The sequence below is a fragment of the Aythya marila genome (assembly GCF_965140915.1).
Source record: "Aythya marila genome assembly, chromosome: 7".
Classification (NCBI taxonomy): Eukaryota; Metazoa; Chordata; class Aves; order Anseriformes; family Anatidae; genus Aythya; species Aythya marila.
This window is the reverse complement of record NC_139048.1, coordinates 14,891,530-14,910,867: the sequence shown is the minus strand read 5'-3', so window position 1 is coordinate 14,910,867 and position 19,338 is coordinate 14,891,530. Positions and strand designations below refer to the sequence as shown.

Sequence of the window (19,338 nt, the reverse complement as noted above, 5' to 3'; positions counted from 1 at the left end):
CTTCCTTATCCACAATAGACAATGCAGAGCATAACAGGTTTGAAATGCAGCAAGGGAAATCAAGATGAGATACAAGGAAAATATGCTTTTAATAATCACCAGAAAAAATCATCTAGGGAGGCCAAGGATTAGACACTTTGGAGGTTTGTCTAATTTACTCCTGAAAACATCTGTTAGGAAGTTGGATGTTGGTATAGATGATCTTATCTTGGGACATTAGAATAGATTAAGTGAACCTTATTTCTATTATTATTTACACAAAATGCTAGACTGTAACAGTCCTTAATTCTTTCATGTTTTTCCAGTAAAAAAGGCAATCTTTTTACATCACCATTTATTACTCTGAAAATGCAGGTGGTGTTGGCTAGACAGCTAAAATAAAAACCCAGCATCCACTGATGCACATACTTGGTTTTGGGGTCCAAGAGAGTATGCTTCAGTGTCTGCAGAATAAGGATTACAGTTAAAGACCTCCAGAAAGTAGTTCTAGCAATGAATTTACCTATGTCCAAAATTAAATTATTCTGTGTCAAGAAAAAAATCAACACAAAATTCTAGCCAGCGACATGGTTAATGTTATACAAAGTAACTTACTATTATGTGATTATAATAACATCATTACTATTATGTGATACATGGTGTTCTTTAAACAAGATTAATCCACGATGTTCTTTTCTTAAATTTACTGAAGTTGCTTATGCAGGAATTTTGCTGACCACATTCTAATCTTGGCTCTGTCTGTGGTCACATGTGAACTTGGGCTTGTATCACTGTACAATATTTCACTTGCACAACAGCTGTACTGTCTGTTCAAGTTCAAATCCTGATTGCTTTTTTTTGCTGGGTTAGGAAATACTAAAGAAAAGCAGTGTTGTAGTATCTTTAGCTTTAGCCTTGTGAATCATAACCGTTATTTATAAAATACTTTCAGACATCTATTAATCACGTTAAGGAAATCCAAAATATATTTTTTCCCTTCCAAATTGATTACATAGTTCCATAATTTATTTGCTTTTTTCGCATTTATTATGGGCTACAGTAGGCACTGCTTTCCTAAAAAATCTGTAGAAAATAGCACCTAAACCATAGACTTGGTAGAAAATTAAGAGGATTATGAGATTTCATGTAAAAATACTGCATAGCACTTCATAATGTGGCTTTCTTATGCAGGCAGTAGAACTGAAACAAGCAGATGTGGGAAATTTTAATCAAATTAAGTTGCATATGTTAAGACACTAAAACAAAAAGTGCAGTTATATATATGATTATTGCCAACCTAAGGAGAAGACAGCATCATTAACTGAAAAAAAAGAGCACAATTTATCTGACCATGCCACTTCAGTTGTAATTATTCCATCTGCTAAAAAATAATAGAAATTTTTTTTGGCTTTCTGGCACTCTCTGGACTCTGTGACAGAAGGTGGTAAGAATTAGGCAGTTTTCCTCTCCCTCTTTCCTGTATGGTGAACAGGTTCTAATACCCTTCTGGGCAGAACAGCAGTAAAGGCTTATTCTCCTTTGATTGAACCTGATGTTGCTTAGCCTGAAGCTATAAAGAGGAGGAAGGCAAGCAGATGTCAGTTATATAAGTAGCAAAGTACTCTGTGATCCCTGAGCCTGCTCTTATATATTTCTTTTCTACTTTTATAACCATTTAGAGAACTTTGACTTTCAGCCTAAATTAATGCCTGAAATCAGACCATGAAGTTTCCCTGTGTCCTATTGTTAAAATAGAAATACCCAACAATGGAATATCAGAATGATATATCCGTGATTCAGACTTAGTAGCATACAATCTGGTGAAACTACAGCTTTGAAGGATGTTTGCATCCTCATTTAAGGATTCCCCTTGCATATTCTCCTTGGTATGTTGGCTTGGGCAGAAGAGAAACTGAATATGCAGTGAAGAATAGCAATGAAGGACCTAAGAGCAATTCAAGGAGCAGAAAGCACATTTGGCACGTCTTGAACTCTCCAAAAGCACTGTCAAAATTTCAGAGGGAAAAAATAATAAAATAATAATAATAATAACAACAACAACAACAACAAGAGCAGACTCTTTAATGAGGTCAAGTCCTGCAGTGAGGGGAAACTTTCTACAGCTGTTTTCTAAGATCAGCAGAACAGCAGGTCTGTGGAAATGCTTCAGATCTTTTCCTGGGCAGAGGAACCACAGGACAGGCAACCTGCACTCTGCTGCCCACCAGGTTGGACAGAGGCTGCTGCAGACAAAGAGCTATTCCTGCAAGCACTAGCAATAAAGCACAACTTCTTGGTGTTCTAAGAGCACCCAGCATAATCACAGAAATTTCCATGGTCAAATAAAGGCTTTCGCTTTGTCAAATAAAACCAGAATGGAAATCCCAGACATGCTGGGAACTGTCCTGAACCGAGCATCCAGACTCCATGGTCTCACTCAAATTTAAAAGCTCAACTTACAGGTCCTTCTTCCTTTAAAAGAATTCCTCCTGACATTAAGCAGCTAAATAATGCATTTATTGTTCATTGTTCTTTAGACAATATGTAGCCTCCAAAATAATACTGTCCAAGAAAATACTTAAAAACTTCCAACCTTAAATTAGCTGGGTCTCTGCTGGTAACATCTGAGAGATTCACGTAAGGCTTCCAGAATGCAATCCAATAGAAAATGAAAATGTGTCACCCAAAGAGAAAGCATCATGTCTAGCTTCTGAATGCTGTTCAGTTTCCAGAGCTATATTCCAAAGTGTACCTAGGAAGTGTTATAAGGGTGTTTTTACCTGTCTCATATACCGCTTCAGATACCGAGGTAAAGTGGTCTTCTACTGTATACTGTGCCAGCCGAAGTGTGTCTAACCCTCGAACTGAATCATTTCCTCTCGTCCAGTAAAACATGACATCATTGATGTTGTAACCCCCTGTAGTGATACATAAGCCAACAAAAGTGTTTATTTTACACAATAGTTAATTTGTGCAGAGTACGGTTATGGTTCAGCTGTTTCTTATTTGTCTGCCTGAAAGTACAATGAGACATAAACACCGACTTTTCCGGCAGAACAAAATGCTCGTTCACAATAAAATTCCCAAAGACTGAATGTGCAAAGGCTTATCATTTAAAAGTTTGGAGGTAGTCTTTTTTAATATCTTTTTTTCTCACATAAATGATATGAACAAACAAAAGAGATTAGTACCATATGGTATTTTAAAGGCAAAAGCTATTAAGCTTTAAAGAATTACATTTTTTTAGGAACTAGAGCACTGACAGCATTTGGACTAAATGTTGAGCATGCCTTTTGTTACATGCTGGGATGCTCTTTCTTAGTCAGTCAGATGATGGACTGTGTATTTGGTCTTCCCATCAGCAGACATGAAGGGCCGAGGACACGTATGCCAGAGCTGCACTCTGAGTGAGGTTTGGGACATCCCTCAGATGGCATTTTGGCTTGGGAGCTTGGACCCTTCCCAAAGGCATCAGCCTAGAAGCTGGTGTTTCTGCAGGCTCAACAGCATGGTACGCTTCAGGGGCCGCAGGAGATTTGCTCTTAACCTTCAAGTGCTAATTAGAAGCTGAGATGGGACACGAATCATCTATCAGAAGGTAACTGTATTTTGCACACGCTTGTCAATATGCGTCACAATCATAGCTAAAATACCTCCATAGCTTTTTCCCATTATATTAAAAGGCAGGCAATTTTCAGACTAGTGTATATGATTAATTCAAGATTATGTTAATGTAATTTACATGTTAACAGGGAGCATTTGAACATCTTTTCCTTTAGCTTGCTTAGATCAATCATTCTTGTATATGACAGACTTTTATTGTGCAAGTTAATAGCTAAGCTTAGGGAACAGAACCCCGAGTAGATGATTATTTTTAGACTCCAGTCAATTGTAAGTAAATTACATTGAGAGACAATAATGCAATACATTGCACAAGGATATATGCTGCAAGAAGAACAGAATTCTAGAATCATATAAATAGAGATGTATTAAAATAAAAAAGGAGTAAAGGAGTTTAATACTTCTATTATAATGGCTTTGGGTCTTGCAATATCAAAAAAATGATTTCTTATAGCCATTTAATGTAGGAAAAACGGGAGTTCAGAAACTTCATTTCAAGGAAACAATGTGCTGTTTACCAATTAAAATGACAATTTTACCTGGAAATTCTTTCCCTGACCATCCTTTAAGTCTTTTTTTCTCTATCACTGGAAGTTTTATGAAAATTTATCATGGCCAGGGATCTCTGCTCTCCTTTTTACACTTAAAGTAATTAAAGCCAAAACACTGCTGTGTTAAAAGACTAAGCCAAAAGCATAGGTGTCCAAGCTAAAATTCTGATTCTCTAAGACTACACTCTGGGAAATATCTCTGACTTTGGAAATGAAAAATAAAATAACGTTCTTATAAACAAATGGTTACATGGTCCTTGGTCAAAATAAAAAGGTTTGTAAAACAGCTTTTATGCACAATTGACAAATTCATTTTATTCTCCTCTTAAATGAACTGCAGATAAAGTCTAGAACTACAGAGTACCACAGTATTTTTTTTTATTATTATTAGATATTGATTGTTTCAAGTAGCATGAAATGCAAGGAAATTTCAATGCCCAGCTAGGCAATAACAAGTATATCTCCAAATGGAGGTTCTTTTGCTTTAACATAACCATTTTTATTGTGTTTTCCAAAGTATTTTCGTTAGCTGAATAATTAGCAGGTTTTGATCATCCTCCATTTGAAAATACCTTCAAAATACTAATTCCAAAACTCTGTGAAGAAATTCCTTGGGGGCAGTCTTGCAGAGAGTAAAATTAAATAGCACATTGCTCCCTCTGCATAGTGTTATTCAGGGGATTAATACTTCATTAATTATAAAATGTTTTTAAAAAAATTATATCAATGAGATTCTTAAGCTATTAAGCTTTTACAAATCTCTTATTTTTACATGATACTGAGTTTTCATTCTCACTAATTCATAGAATCATAGAATATCCTGAGTTGGAAGGGACCCTTAAGGATCATCAAGTCCAACTCTTGACACCGCACAGGTCTACCCAAAAGTTCAGACCATGTGACTAAGTGCACAGTCCAATCTCTTCTTAAATTCAGACAGGCTCGGTGCAGTGACCACTTCCCTGGGGAGCCTGTTCCAGTGTGCAACCACCCTCTCTAATTCCTCAAGCCCAAAATGTTTCCTTCCTGTGCTTCGTTGATATGACGCAAGCAGCCAATATCAACGTTGATACAACGTAAACAGCTAATATCAACAGGGTTAACTGCAGGAATAGTAAATTTGGGATTAAACATTCATAATGCCTAATACAAATGAGTTTCTTTACCATTCTGTTGCTAATTTTATTTTCCCTTGATTGTCAAGCACAAGTTAAGTGCCTTCACATGGCTCTTCACTGAGTAAATGCTAAGGGATGAGTTCAAAAAGAAAATAAAATTTCAGAGATGGGCCCAAAAATAAATATGTATCTGGACTGGCCTGCGTGTGAATAAAAGGGAGGGAAATGACCTCAACACAGTGTGAATGATTGGCAGCATTTCCTCCCACATGTCAGAGAGGACAATGCCCCCACTGCACTAACTGGTGCCCTACTGTCCCCTAAAGCGATGCAGTAACAGGGAAATAAACAATAGAAATGTGGGGCTCAGATGCATTGGTGTAGAATGTAGAATTCAAATAGCATTATTAACTATTAGTAATGGAAGAGCATGTTGTAAAGGCCACGAGGGATGTTTTACTGCGTAAAGCCAGTACTTGATAATGTCATGTCGTACTTGTTTTTACATTAGTAAACATTTAATAAAACACCTAGCACTTCGATTCAGCTGAAATATTTGCTGCATGTTTTACATTTTATTTATGAGTATTTTTATGGATGTGTATTTGTGTGGACGTGTGTGCATGCTCACATTCACAACTCTTAATTCCACATAATGGTATTTGCAAGCAGTATTCTAGGATGATGTCCTTATTTGCCTATAAATTAACATTGCTTATCTCATGAGGGAGCAAACACCATTTCCAGCATACCCATAAGAAAGCATGAAGTGCACTGAAGATACAGGGCCATGGCTAAAGGCATACTCTTTCCTTGTGTAATCATCATTTCTAGCTGTTTTCCTCAACACTAAACCCAAATGACATGGGAGCATTTGTGATGACATTACCATGTCTTCCCCTTGGACAGCAGACGCTTGTGTGTTGTTGAAAAAGCAGATGGAATCATTCTGAGCAAAGCTTATTTTTAATTACACAGGGAATTCTTTTTTTTTTTTTTAATCCTGACTCCTTTAAATCCCCATGTTCCTGTGGGACATATATTTCATTCTGAAACTAGAGTAAATATTAAGTGACTCATTAAGCAATGTGTTTAATGTAAATCCATGTATTTTGGCTTACCAATATGCTCTTCCAAAGGAAAATAAATTAGAGATGAATCCAAATTCTTATTGAAATTACCATTAAACAGATCTTATCCTTAAAAAACAGCTGTTTCTAGAGGAACTGCTGTGTGAGGAAGGTTTGGGGGTTGATTCCCTTTGTTTTACAGTCTAAAATGAAATTTTGCAATCATCTTCTGTTAGTTAACAACAAGAAATGAAGAACACACACACCCTTCTGAAACGCTAAAGAATAAAACTCAGCAAGTACTGAAAAACCTTCCAAAAGAACATTCTGAATATATATTGACAAATATTTTAAAATATTTTTTCATCTTGTAGGACATCTCTTAGGTGTCCTTCCACATCATTCCTACATTATATTATAAAATATTTTGCTAGTATCTTATTCACATGAATAACAGAAAAGCATTAATTTTAAACATGCACATTTGGGTATTTGTAAAGCAACTATGTTTACAATGTATTAGGGAACATTTTTAATGAAAAATATGAGGACATTGATTAATAAAATGAGAACCTATAAAGAATATTTAGTCTCGGTCCTTCAATTTATGACATTTTTCCCACAGCACTGGCACAGAGAACTAAGCCATAGAAGGATCTGTTTATACCCATCTCAGAACAGAACTGTCTATGCAATTACCTTTTTTCAATATGAAGACAGTAAATTAATTAAATATGAAGTCTATGCCTTACAAATAAGCCTTATTCTAATTTCTTTCTTTCCTACAGGAATCACGCCTTAGGGGGAAAAAAATAAATCACAATATCCTGAAAGAGAGAAGAGAGGCAAATCTATCAAAAAACATTTTCTTGCCTTTCCTGGAAAATCCTGCTCAAAGAACTCCCCCTGCAGACCGACAGAATAACTACAGGACATCCTGCAAAACAGCTGATTAGTTTCATCCGTTTCCATAGTTTCATTTATCGTTAGCTTTTTAATACCGCCATGCTATTTTCGGTGAAGCCTTGTGAATTTATCTTTGTATACAAATACTACTGTAATTCAACAGAGAGTGGTAACGTTCTGTCACATGGCTTTTTTGAATATTCCAGCCTCTTTGATAGATCCAGTAGCCTAGGGAAATAAAAATCAGACATTTTTCTAGTTGTATAAAAATAGAAAGAGTAACTTCTCTTACAGCTTTCCAGTTGCAAGGTACATGTCTGTTTATCCATTGGGTATTTGGTTAGATCCATGCTGCACGCCACAGTTGTGGTGATCCTTGAAAAACATAGTAATGCTGATTACTAATGGGATAAAATTGTTCATCAGTAAAAGTAAAAATGACCTATGTAACTTTCTGTAACTAATATTTGTAGGCAAGTATCTATTGCAGAGAAAATAAATCTAAATTTTACTGGTTCACATTAGATACAAGTTAACAGCACTCAAAACATGAAAGGACTCCAAAACAACTGAGTTTAGCAGCAGCCAAAAAGGGCACTTTTTCTTTTTTCTCACATATAGCATACCTTTTCCCTTTGCTGTAAAATAAATTGCAAAACAGTAACAATCTTATATTTAGCAAAATCTATTGTAAAGAATAATCTGCAATAAAAAACACAAATCAGTTGCTGTATCTTTCTTTCCTCTGTGATTTCAACACAAAACTAGAATACCAAGATGCAGCTCCTGTATTTTGTGTACATGAAAGCAAAAGGAGCTATTTAGTGAAGAAATTGAGACCTAGTAGTAAATTTAAAATTTTAATCATATTAGTTAGTCATATTATGTATTTGTAAAACTACAAGACCATGAATATTCTACTTCTGAATTAGACCAGTTTCTTAAGCATAAAATCACGCTGAACTGAAAAGTTTAAAATGTACATAGAAACCAAGTACAAAGGCTGGTATGTGGTATATACATACCGTATAGCATACAACACTGTTCCATTAGGGTATATTCTTATAAGACGATTCTCAACAGTAATATCATGAAGAAAAGACTTTTTGGAATCAACTATGAAGGTATCTGGTACCCAAAGCATTTCCACAAGCCGACCATCTAAACTTAAACTCTTATTACCATCGAAACATAGCCTCTCATCAGTCCATCTCTGCCTTAAAAATATGGTAGCTGTGTAATCCTGAAATACAAAAAACATATATATATATATTATTCAGAACTAGCCACCATTATTCTGTTTTTAAAAAGTGCATGGAACCAACCACTGAGCACAGATAGCCTGTGACTCTGTGTCCCAATCCTAAGTGCTGGCACTCAGATAGATCACAGTTGTACTGGCTCTCATTCTGCCAAATTTTCCAGCACTAGATGTGATGTTGATGTCATTAAGAAATATTATCTTGAATAGATTTTGTTCTTACGGTCACTGAAATTTTACAGTAAATGCTGAGGGCTTCAGCCTGGAGCTATAAATCAGCTGAAGTCATCAGAGTTTTGTCAGCACATAATCTGGCTCTGTAAATCTTTAAATCTTAGAATGATTTATATAAGTGATTGCAAACAGCATTTTGTTCACATAAACCACTAAATAATATATTTTTAAGAAAACTTTAGGAAAAGTTGCATAAATTCAGATGCATAGTGGCAAAAGAAGTGAGTGTAATAGGAAGTTACGGAAATATAACAAATACATCATCATCTTCTAGCTCAATCTATCTTTTCAACATGACAAGGGAAACAGCAGTGCCAAATTTATTGAGACCTTGAAGATAGCTCTCAGCCCAATTTACCTTCAATTCACGTATGCCTTGTCTTACATTAAAATCACACAATTTCTTAGCACCTTTTTAAGCAACTTTTGATTTTATGGTGTGTTTTTATCAGTATAAGTTCATCTTAAGTTCTGTCCTTACTTTTTCTTTCTTAAATACCTGTGAATACTTGCTGAGTACAAAAGGGATTTTAAGATTCAATTGCTCTGGAAACCTGAGCGAGGTAAATTTCTATACACACACAGAGACAGACACACACACACACACTTTCCAGTACTGAATATCTGACTAATGATTTTTGCCTTTTGGTTCTACTTAGGCAGGTTGGATATTTCATTAGAAAAGTATATTCCATTTCATTGTTTGTACAAAAAAAAACTGATACAAAATGTAATGAAACAGCTGGAATAAATATATGACAGTAACAGAAAAATAAAATGTTTTCAGCTGTCTAAATATAAGGGAAAGGAGTAGCTTCAAAGTCACGTGAATATATCTTTGATTTTCTGACATGCATAGGGATTTAGACACTTCATTTGGAAAATAAACACTGCTTTACATACCTTTCATTAAGATTAATGCTCAGTAGCAAACTTATGTTTGTATCTACAAGAGGTATGATTTGTCTGCTTTTCTATACAAGTATTCGTCTAGAAATCCAGTCATAAGAAACTCGGTACTTATTATAGTGCTATAATTACTCTCTGTAGTGAAAAATTAATCCTTCTCCTACCTCATACTGACTGCACAAGGAAAAAAAGAACTCAAATTCATATTGCCAGTAGCTGTAAACACAAGACATTATCTTACCAACAAGCAAAAAAATGCAAAATCTACAATACCATATTTATTTCTGATATTGTATCAATGCTTGCAATATCCAGACTCATTCCAACTGACACAGGACCATCTGAAATAATAATAAAGAAAAAAAAAGTCAGCCAGCACCTAGCACACAGTGACTTAATACATGGTGTTCACAAGAACTGGCTACACAATCCTCCATGACATTTTCCATCTTTTTCTAAATGATTAGCAGCTTTTCTGAAAGTATCACTAAAATTCTGATTATGAAAGAATTTTAATGATTTCATAACCGAAGTTTGTTACCACTAGAATAACATTACCTTGGTTTTAACAAACATGTTTTATTTCCTAAGATGTTTTTATATGATTTTTCTTCACTCCCTAAAAAGTGTGCTGTGGAAAATGCTGCAGAACAAGGTGAGGAAGGCACAATCCCTGTGGTACATCACACCCTTCTGCTCTGAGGTGCAGAGCAGTGGAAAGAATTCTTCCAGTTGCAACATCTGGTCCATCAGATGTTGGTGAACAAAGGAGTTGCTCCTGGCAATGTCACATGCTTAATATGCAGATGGGATATCTGAATGACTTTATTTACTGCCTGTTTAAGAATACATTGTCTATACCGTGTCACTGATTTTAACATTGTCCACTGGCGGTTAGCTTGTGACTTAGATACCTACATTTATGAAGAAAGCTAGTCACTTTGTACTCCTTTTAATAATAATATCAGCTGAACATTTATTCAGTGTGATTAAATACCTCACCTAGGTAGTTGTCATGATGTCATTGTAGTGTTAGCATGCACAGGCTCGCACTTCCTTGTGAATGCGTATTTCACAGTGTCAGAAGATCACCAGCTGTGCTTCTTAAAAAGCAGGATTTGTGCAGAGCTTTCATGGAAACATAACACTAGTCCTGGTTGAATATGTGCAGAATATATAACAAAGCAGATACACATAGAAATTCCTATTAAATACGTGCATCTTTCCATGTACTTACAAGAAGCTGAGAACGCAATACTTAGAAAAGGAAGGAATAGTTTAGATACAATCTGTACAGCTGATGGTGCCCAGAAACCACAAGCCCACTGCTGAAACCTACTGAGGCCACTTGCAAGGTAGGTAGCTCTTATATGACCCTATGCAGCATGTAGAGATCAGAAAGAGGAGATAAGATAGATATCCCATTTGAACAACATTAAAAAAAATAAATAAATAAAGTGTCACTCTAAAAGGTATCTGTGATTTTATTTTTTTCATAATAATTATCCTTTGCAATGCAAGTGTTAAAGTATCAATGTCTGGCACAACTGTTGAGTCCCAGAAACCTGGCACTCCTGAAAAAATCTATAAATTATTCCTTCTGGACTCAGTTGAAAGTTAAAATATAAAGCTACAGCTTAAAGCAGGACCATAGGCTTGCAGCATCCCTTGATGGCAATCTGTGTGTTTATTATAGACTATAAACTGTAACTAGGAATGAGAAGAAATTATCAAGTGACACATACCTAGCTTTGTATAAGATGTCCTTCAGGCTCAGACTGACTGTCCTAGCAGACAAGTGCCTTGCAATTCAAGTGCTAACAAGTGGTGGTGCAGTTAGGTCAATACTGTCCTGCTCTGCTATCCTTGCCTGTCTCCACAGCCCAAACACTTCTGTTGTGCATCCAGCCTGTCTTGAGTCAAGCTTTCATGAAAACTCATGAGAACTCATGACATTCCCTCAGATATTTAATAGACATATACACCACAAGTCAAAGTAAAAACAAACAAAAAAGCCGCATAGTTTCACAAACTTTAACAATAATTTCTTGTGTTCCTATGTCAGTTGCCTTCAATCAAAAGATCTAAGAGTCCAAAAGAGTATCTCCCTTACAAGATTGCATTTCTGGGTCAGTGGGACACAAAGGGCATACCAGAAGGCCATGATCATTATAATCCTCTGTCCTAGCTTTCAGGGCCTCCTTCTTTCACACTTGGGCTGGCAGATGTGGCTGAGATGAGGGGACAGTGGGAATGCTGTTGGCTGGAAATGGCTGTAGGATTCCACATTTGCAATTCTGATCTTTGGGGTTATCAGGAAACTCATTTAAGTAGGAGGTGGGAGCGTATGCCAAAGAAGAAAGATTTTTTCCATGAAGGTGTGGCTTTGACATGTGTCACAAGTAAGGCACATAAATCAATACTCTGTGAAAACAATCCCAGCTAGCTTCACCCCCTATAACAGATTGAGACGCTAAGGCACGGGTGTTTCTCTGTGCAGAACATCAAGGGTGAAGGAACAGGATCATGAGTGAAATCACAAGCACTTGCTGCAGTTTCAAGAGTAGAGCTTCAACTGCAAAAACAGCAAATCCAACAAGGCAACTAAGGCATCATTGGGTACTGCCCAGAAGAGCTTTCATTAAGCAAAGTAATTGCCTCTTCTCCAGTTCTTCAGACATATTCCAGCCTGTGAGGATAGTAGGGTACAACATGCCAAGGATGGGTTGTACAGAAAGAAAACTATGGAAGGAGTCTGTACTATCACAGGCTTTCAAGAACAGCTGGGCTTTAACAGTTAGTTAAATCAGAACAATATTCTTAGTTTAAAAAAAAAAAAAAAAAAAAAAAAAGCTAAAACTGTTAAGGCTAAATGTAATTTATGGTGACTTGTTAAATAAGCAAAGCATTAATAATAGTTAGAATGAATCTTTCCATCCTATCTTCATAATTATCCACCAGAGTTTCTTCTGACCTTCCTCTGAAAGGTTTCCTGTTGACAATGTCAAAAACAGGGCAGTAGGCCAGATGAGGCAGCCAGTTCCTACATTCCATATGTTTGGCAGAATTTTGTATATAATGACAACTTCCAAAGAAATCTACTGATCTTCAGAGGAAGACTAAGTCCTCCATAAATGAATCTTAAAAACTGCCAAAGAAATGCCAAATTGTATATTTTGTTATAGCAATGGGTACACAGTCTAATTAAATTTCAGTAAAAGTTAAAGTCTATGTTATGTACAAGGGTGGTTATTTTATGCACTTTACAGATATTAACAGTAATCCCATGTGGGAAAGTAGCCAGAATAGTGACAGGCATACTATAAGGAGTCAAATAGCTAACTGACTTTGGACCACTGTAGTGATCACAGCCTGGTAAACTTCATACCAACAAAGTCAACTACCACTGAGTCGTGTATGTGTTTGATTTAAATGGTAGGTCTTGAAATGGTAGGTTTGATTTAAATGGTGAGTTACAATCAACAATATAATGAACAGCTAGTGCTACCTCTTCTTTATTCAGTTTAAGAAAGCTTAAAACAAATTTGGCATTCAGAAATTTCTTGAAAGGGATGGTCTTTTGAAAGAACACCTCATTCTTGCAGGGACTTTGACAGAAAAAAAAAAAAAAAAAAAAAAACGTAGAGAATTAGAAGCAAAAGTGTAACTAAAGTAACTTATTATATTTTTCATTAAAATGTTTTTGTCCTCCTGATTTTCTTCTTTGCTTTGTTTGAGAATATTATGGGACTTTTAGATACATGTATAGGGATACATTGCACCTGAATTTTTTCAGCGTATTTAACTTCCTAAATCTTTCTTGACAATTACATGTTATATGAAATGACTAGACAGATTAATGTAGGCCTTCTGACAGAATTCAACTGTAATAGTTAATATGAAGACATCAGAAGACAGACCCATTTCTAGCAGGAATTGGGTTCAATTCCATTTGTTCGCATCAATGATCTTTAGACAGTGATGTATCTTTGATAGTACAGTTTATGGATGAGATAAAAATTAGCGGGGATATTACTAACAACAGCTTGTTAAATAGTTTGTCAAAAAAACACAATACAACCAAACATAAGCAACTAATATGAGGACAAATAACACAAGACAGTACATACAGGACAGGACACTATCTTGGCAAACAGTGTCTTTGAGAAGGATTTAGAGATCATCTCAGATAGTTATTTCAACATGAGCTTTCAGTATTATGCTTTGGCAAAAACACTATTGCGATGGAGAGCAATACACAGAATTACATTATTTTACAATCTAGACAAGTACTGGCAAGACTGTCATTAGATTACCATGACAAGGTTTGTTTCCTACATTTCAAAAATCACGTAAACAGCAGAAAGGGTTCAATGGAGAGAGAGAAATATTCCAGAAGATGCAAAACTCTGGAACGGTAATATGAAAGTTTGCAACATGAAAATTAATGAACAGTATTTACTCAGCTCCTCCAAGAGGAGACAGAGGAACACAGAAAAGATATCCAGCTGTACAATACTACACATTTGCTGACAAAACTAAGCAAAGCCCCAGTTTATACAAAATGAAGACAACATGAAACATCAAATAAGTTGATTTTTTCCTAACCGAATCATTTTCTAACTGAATTCATCATTTGGAACCTCTAGAACTCAGCATTTTAGTAAGAAGAAAATCTGTCGTGAATGCAGCAAGTTAGGTCTGATGACAGTGGTAGTCTCATTGTGTTTCTGATTGCCATAAAAGAAGGAAAATCTACATCACCACCTGTGTGTTAAAGTTTACAAGTACCAAGTCATCAATTTACTAAATCACAAGTCTTAGGGAAAAAAAAAAAAATGGAATCCTTAATATACAAGTGGCCACACATATCCTTGGCTTTTTGCCTTTCGACGAAAGATTAGATATTGGTTGTATTTGTGGGCAGACACCAGAGCAGAAAGCTAGCTGTGCATAAAATATCTACTTGGCAATTATTTGGTATGTATTTCTTACGTACCATGTGAGCTTGTCTTATTAAATCAAAAAGTTTTAGACACGCTGAACAGCCTGATACATGTATCTTTGAGGGTAATCCGTAAACCTGAGATCTAAGCTACCGTTATCTAATTAAACTCTGTGAACTTCATATAAACAACATTTGGGAAAAATATGGTGACCGGTCTTATAGAGAAGGTTGGACTAGAAGATTTGTTTTCCTTGAATATAAACACTGAGACCCTGAAATGTATTCTCATTAGAAAGCTAAGGAAAATGATCTTTTAAATGTGGTTTAGACTAACTGATTTAAGCATGGTACTTTTTTATACCACTTGAAAGTAGCTTCCATATTCAAATACACTTAGCTGTGACCTTTTCCTAGTCTCTCTCTTGTTAATTAGAACACTTAAATTATCACATTTAATCACAGAACAAAATCTATTTGTATAAACTTATTTACAAGATTTTATGCATCCCTTAACAACCATGTGAACCTGATCCAAGCCTCACTGAAGTCAGCAGGAATTGCTCATTAATTCGGAGCGGTTTGGCACAGCACCTAAGGTAAAAAATTGGTCTACACACTTGCAGCAGAAAACCTGATGTTAAAATCCGCTTGTCTTGGTGCTACATAACCCTGACACTTCATCGTACATTTAAGAAAAATAACTGTGCATTTTTAAATCGCATGTCAACTTTTCTACAGAAGACTTACACATCTATCTAGAAGGTTATGATAGACATTATTACACTAAGGGGCACTATCTACTAATACTAATATAAAAACATTTCATATTACAGTCCAAATAATAGCTAAGATCATTCTATATCAGGTAGTCTTCTAATCTCTTAATAGAACTTCCAGGATCTATCTGCTCAAATTATTTAGACTTGCTTGATGAACCAGCTCAAACAAGAACATTAAAATGCTGTAGGTAAGAAAAGGGAACATTTTAATATTGATATTCAGATGGTAGAAGAGACAAGTAACCAGTCCTTCTGGGATTCCTGTGTATCAAACACTGCATAAATTAGCCCTGTGATTTTCTAACTGCTGTGTGACACCCAGTACAGACAAATATAAGATGTTTGGTCCATTTTACTTGTCTACTCTTGAGGTACTAAGCCTGGCTTCATCTAAACTAACTGTACGCACCCTATTTAGGTCCCTAAAGACCTAAAGAAATGGGAATGACAGTCTGTGATGGGCATAAGTGGCAGTGTTCTGGTAGCAAGGGTCTGTAAAGGAGGACAGAACTCAAAAAGTAAGTCTAAAGTAAGGTAAATTTAACCCAGGGTTGAAATCTGGAAAATCTAATCATTCAAATCCATGCAAGAGAAGACGATGTAATGTTGTTATGCATAGTCATCTAATTCAAAAGAAAAATATCTTCATATCCTCTTTAATGAGTTATATCCACTTAGATAATTTTCAGCCACCTGCCAGCCCCAGCAAAAGGATCAAACACAAACTAAGAACACACAAACTGTCATAATACTTCCTTGACTAATAAAGATTTCTTGTTTTTGCAGCGTTAGGAAAAAGCAACCTTCATTTTATGATCATCAGTTTATATCTAACGCTTTCTTTTCTGGACTAGAAATCCATTTTGCTAAATATTAAGGAGTTCAGCATCACTGATTTTATAAGGGTATGATTGTGTCTTGGCAGCAAACATCACTTCAAAAAAAAATCTCCATTTCCTGATTAAAGAAAAAAAAAAAAATCAAGGCCATAGAACTTGGAAATTACTTTGAATTACATTATTCTAGAAATCAAGCTAACCTGTAGCCATCTCACATCTAACTGAACAAACAAACAAATAAACCATGCACTCTTCTGAAAGCAAAAGTAATCTTAGCCCCCAAAAGGGATTCCATTGTTTTGGAAAGGCTGACTTCAGGTTATTACTTTAGTATATTTCTTCCCATTTTATGCGAAACTTTTCATGCACTTCAGACAGCAAACACTGATGTTAGGGTTAATGTCCATACGCATCCTGTTCTGTTCATATTTCTAGAAATACAAGTTTCCTCTTCAGAGTAAATCAGCACTGATGCAACTAGAAGTGAGCAGGCTTTTACAGAGGCTGATAATCGTCACCACTACCGGAACATCCCTGGTTATTTTTTTATTATGCATTCATTCATTAGCCTACTAAATCCTAAGCAACAGGTTAGAACAGGTTCATTTTTTTGTCAATCTGCTGTGGAGGGAGGACAAAGGAGGTAAAAAAAAAAAAAAAAAAAGGTCACAGATGAGGTGTAAGGGACTAAACTCCAGTTTCATCAAGTATTTAGCAAATGTCTTGTAGCCACTGATATGATTGTAAGTGAAGGCAATTACACTAAAAAACCCTTTCTGATGAAGGACAGATATGATGTGCACCTTCTGCATACCCATAGAAATAAGCAAAATATTACACAGAACAAGAACAGGAAAGCTATGGCCACCCCATATCAGCCTTTTTTTTTTTTTTTTGTGAAACCAACAACTCTGTGTTTACAATTGTCACCAGTAAAATGTATTTTTCAGAGTCCCATCCCATTCCTTCAGCAGTTGAGCTATTACACATCCATCAAAGATTTCTGGGACACAAGTATTTTCATGCCTGAACTGTGGTGAGCATATGCAGTGATTCAGACACTGTCTGGAAGTGCTTGACTGGCTCTGCATACGACATAGGCTTGAGCTCCTCAGGGAGTTCCAGGCCAAAAAAAAAAAAAAAAAAAAAGAGCTATAGATTTACTGCTGTCCAATAACTGAGAAAATATTCTGTCTATATTTAAATATATATATATATTTTTTTTAAAAAAAAAAAAAAGGACATTCATAGCTCAAGAGTGTTTTAGTGTTGGTCACAATTACAGTAACAAGATGTTATAATGAAATTCCAATTCCATTTGCTGTCTAACAATACACATTCATAATGGCAGTGCCAATGTGCTTCCATTACCAGCACAAAGCAATGAATGAAATAACTCTAAGTTCAGTGATCACTACTATATTTTTCATTGCAAAATCAGAAGGGGTTAGTTTATTTGTTGTCATTACTTTTATTTTGCTGATAATCTTCTTAATGACTACGCAAATACTCTATCAGCAGTTGAGGCAATTCCAATAAAAATGAACAGATGAAATAATTATTTTCCCCTCTCTCTTAAACCTAAAATATAGGTTTCTCTTAATGTTTTAGGAAATTGATTCAGAAATTGCATATAGCATGAAATGCCCTCACCAGGTGTTTAGATAGCAAGAGGTAACAACATGGTCTGATAATCTCTTTAGTCAATCACTTTTAAGTGGGATATAAAGGGATATAAAAGCCTTCATTTTTAACCCCCTAATGTTTCTGAATTCCTAATTTAGGAACAATTGCCTAACATTTATTGTCTAGGTTTGTTTTCTGACAGATACACAAAGCTTAGCATTTTTTTCAACATGCAGGATATCTTCTGTGTCAGAGTTCTGCAGTTAATCCAGGCAGAGATCTGCGCTCCCCACTCTGCAACTCCCTACTGTTTGTGATACACACAATAGCCATAAACAGGCAAGGAAGATGTTCATTACTGAGGTTTTAAGTGTGCATAGCTGACTGTGCTGCAGGGCACTAAAATCAGCCTTGGTGCCAGAGACAATGTGGGTCGTCCAACCTGGTGACTGTGACTGTGTGACACAGGGATCTGACATTTTCAGTTCATTTTCCCTTACAGTACTGCAATGAACCAGTTCAGTGACCTTTAAGACCCAAGGCAAAAAGCATTTATTTAATTCTCTTGTAGATGCACATAATACTTGATATAGAATAAGACTTACCAATGCCTTTATGAACAATTTGGTATGTAGAGCTGTCTTATCTTTAACTAAAATTTTGCATAGTTGCTATTTAGGAAATCAGGGTAAATTATACTTTTAAATAAGTGAGGTTTTGCAGTTTGCTTCACTGAGGACATGTAAACATTAACACACAAGTTTCTAACAGAGTCTGGAATTATCACTTATGAATATCTAGAATATATGGATTTTACTTTTGGCCACAAAAAGCATTATGTTATGTCTTATTATATATTAGGACATTAAGTAGATTCAAAGGAGTCACTGTCAAACAACGGGGAAAAAAGCATTAGGAAAAAAACATTTGCTCTTATTGCTGGTTTTCAAACATGACTCACAACAGTCACAGCTTTTCTACTTACTATCAAAAAATGGACGTAGATACTTGTTGTATCCTTTTATTATTTTTTGTATAGTTGGGGGAAGAATTTGACCCTTTCCTTCAGCTTCAGAAATTTGCACCGACCTAAAAGAAAATGAAAGAAAAGAAAGAAATGATTTAAAACAAAACAAAATGTAGCAGAGGCAACGTTCCAGACCAATATTGTGTTAGCGTCAAGACTGCTAATGATTATTGCTTAATGGGTAATTTATGAGATATTTGCATTTTATAGTTCACAACACTGCAGAAAAAATACTATTCTAGAAGATAACAAATTTATCAATCTGTTAATCCCTTATTCACAAAAAATGCTGCTTTTGTACCTCAAAGTCTAGTATTTCTTAATACCTCACCTGAGAAAGTAGTTCAATCTTCATTAATGCTTTCTCTGTAAATAGGACACTATTGTTATAATCTAGGAACATGGTAGGGATGTCAATTGTTTATTTCAGCATTTAAAGTTAAGCTTCTTTTTACATAACGAAATACATT

General features: G+C 35.5%; 1 protein-coding gene across 1 annotated transcript in view; it reads right to left on the bottom strand.

Annotated features, from left to right (window-relative positions):
* Nucleotides 1-19,338, bottom strand: part of LOC309879926 (gamma-aminobutyric acid receptor subunit pi-like) — a 47,092-nt gene that overhangs the window by 14,282 nt on the left and 13,472 nt on the right. Inside the window, exons 3-7 of the mRNA XM_082764278.1 lie at nt 18,827-18,930; nt 9,923-9,990; nt 8,271-8,488; nt 7,538-7,620; nt 2,760-2,897 (exon numbers count right to left, since the gene is read on the bottom strand). Of these exons, the coding sequence (XP_082620404.1) occupies nt 2,760-2,897; nt 7,538-7,620; nt 8,271-8,488; nt 9,923-9,990; nt 18,827-18,930 (611 nt within the window). The remainder of the gene's footprint in view (nt 1-2,759; nt 2,898-7,537; nt 7,621-8,270; nt 8,489-9,922; nt 9,991-18,826; nt 18,931-19,338) is intronic.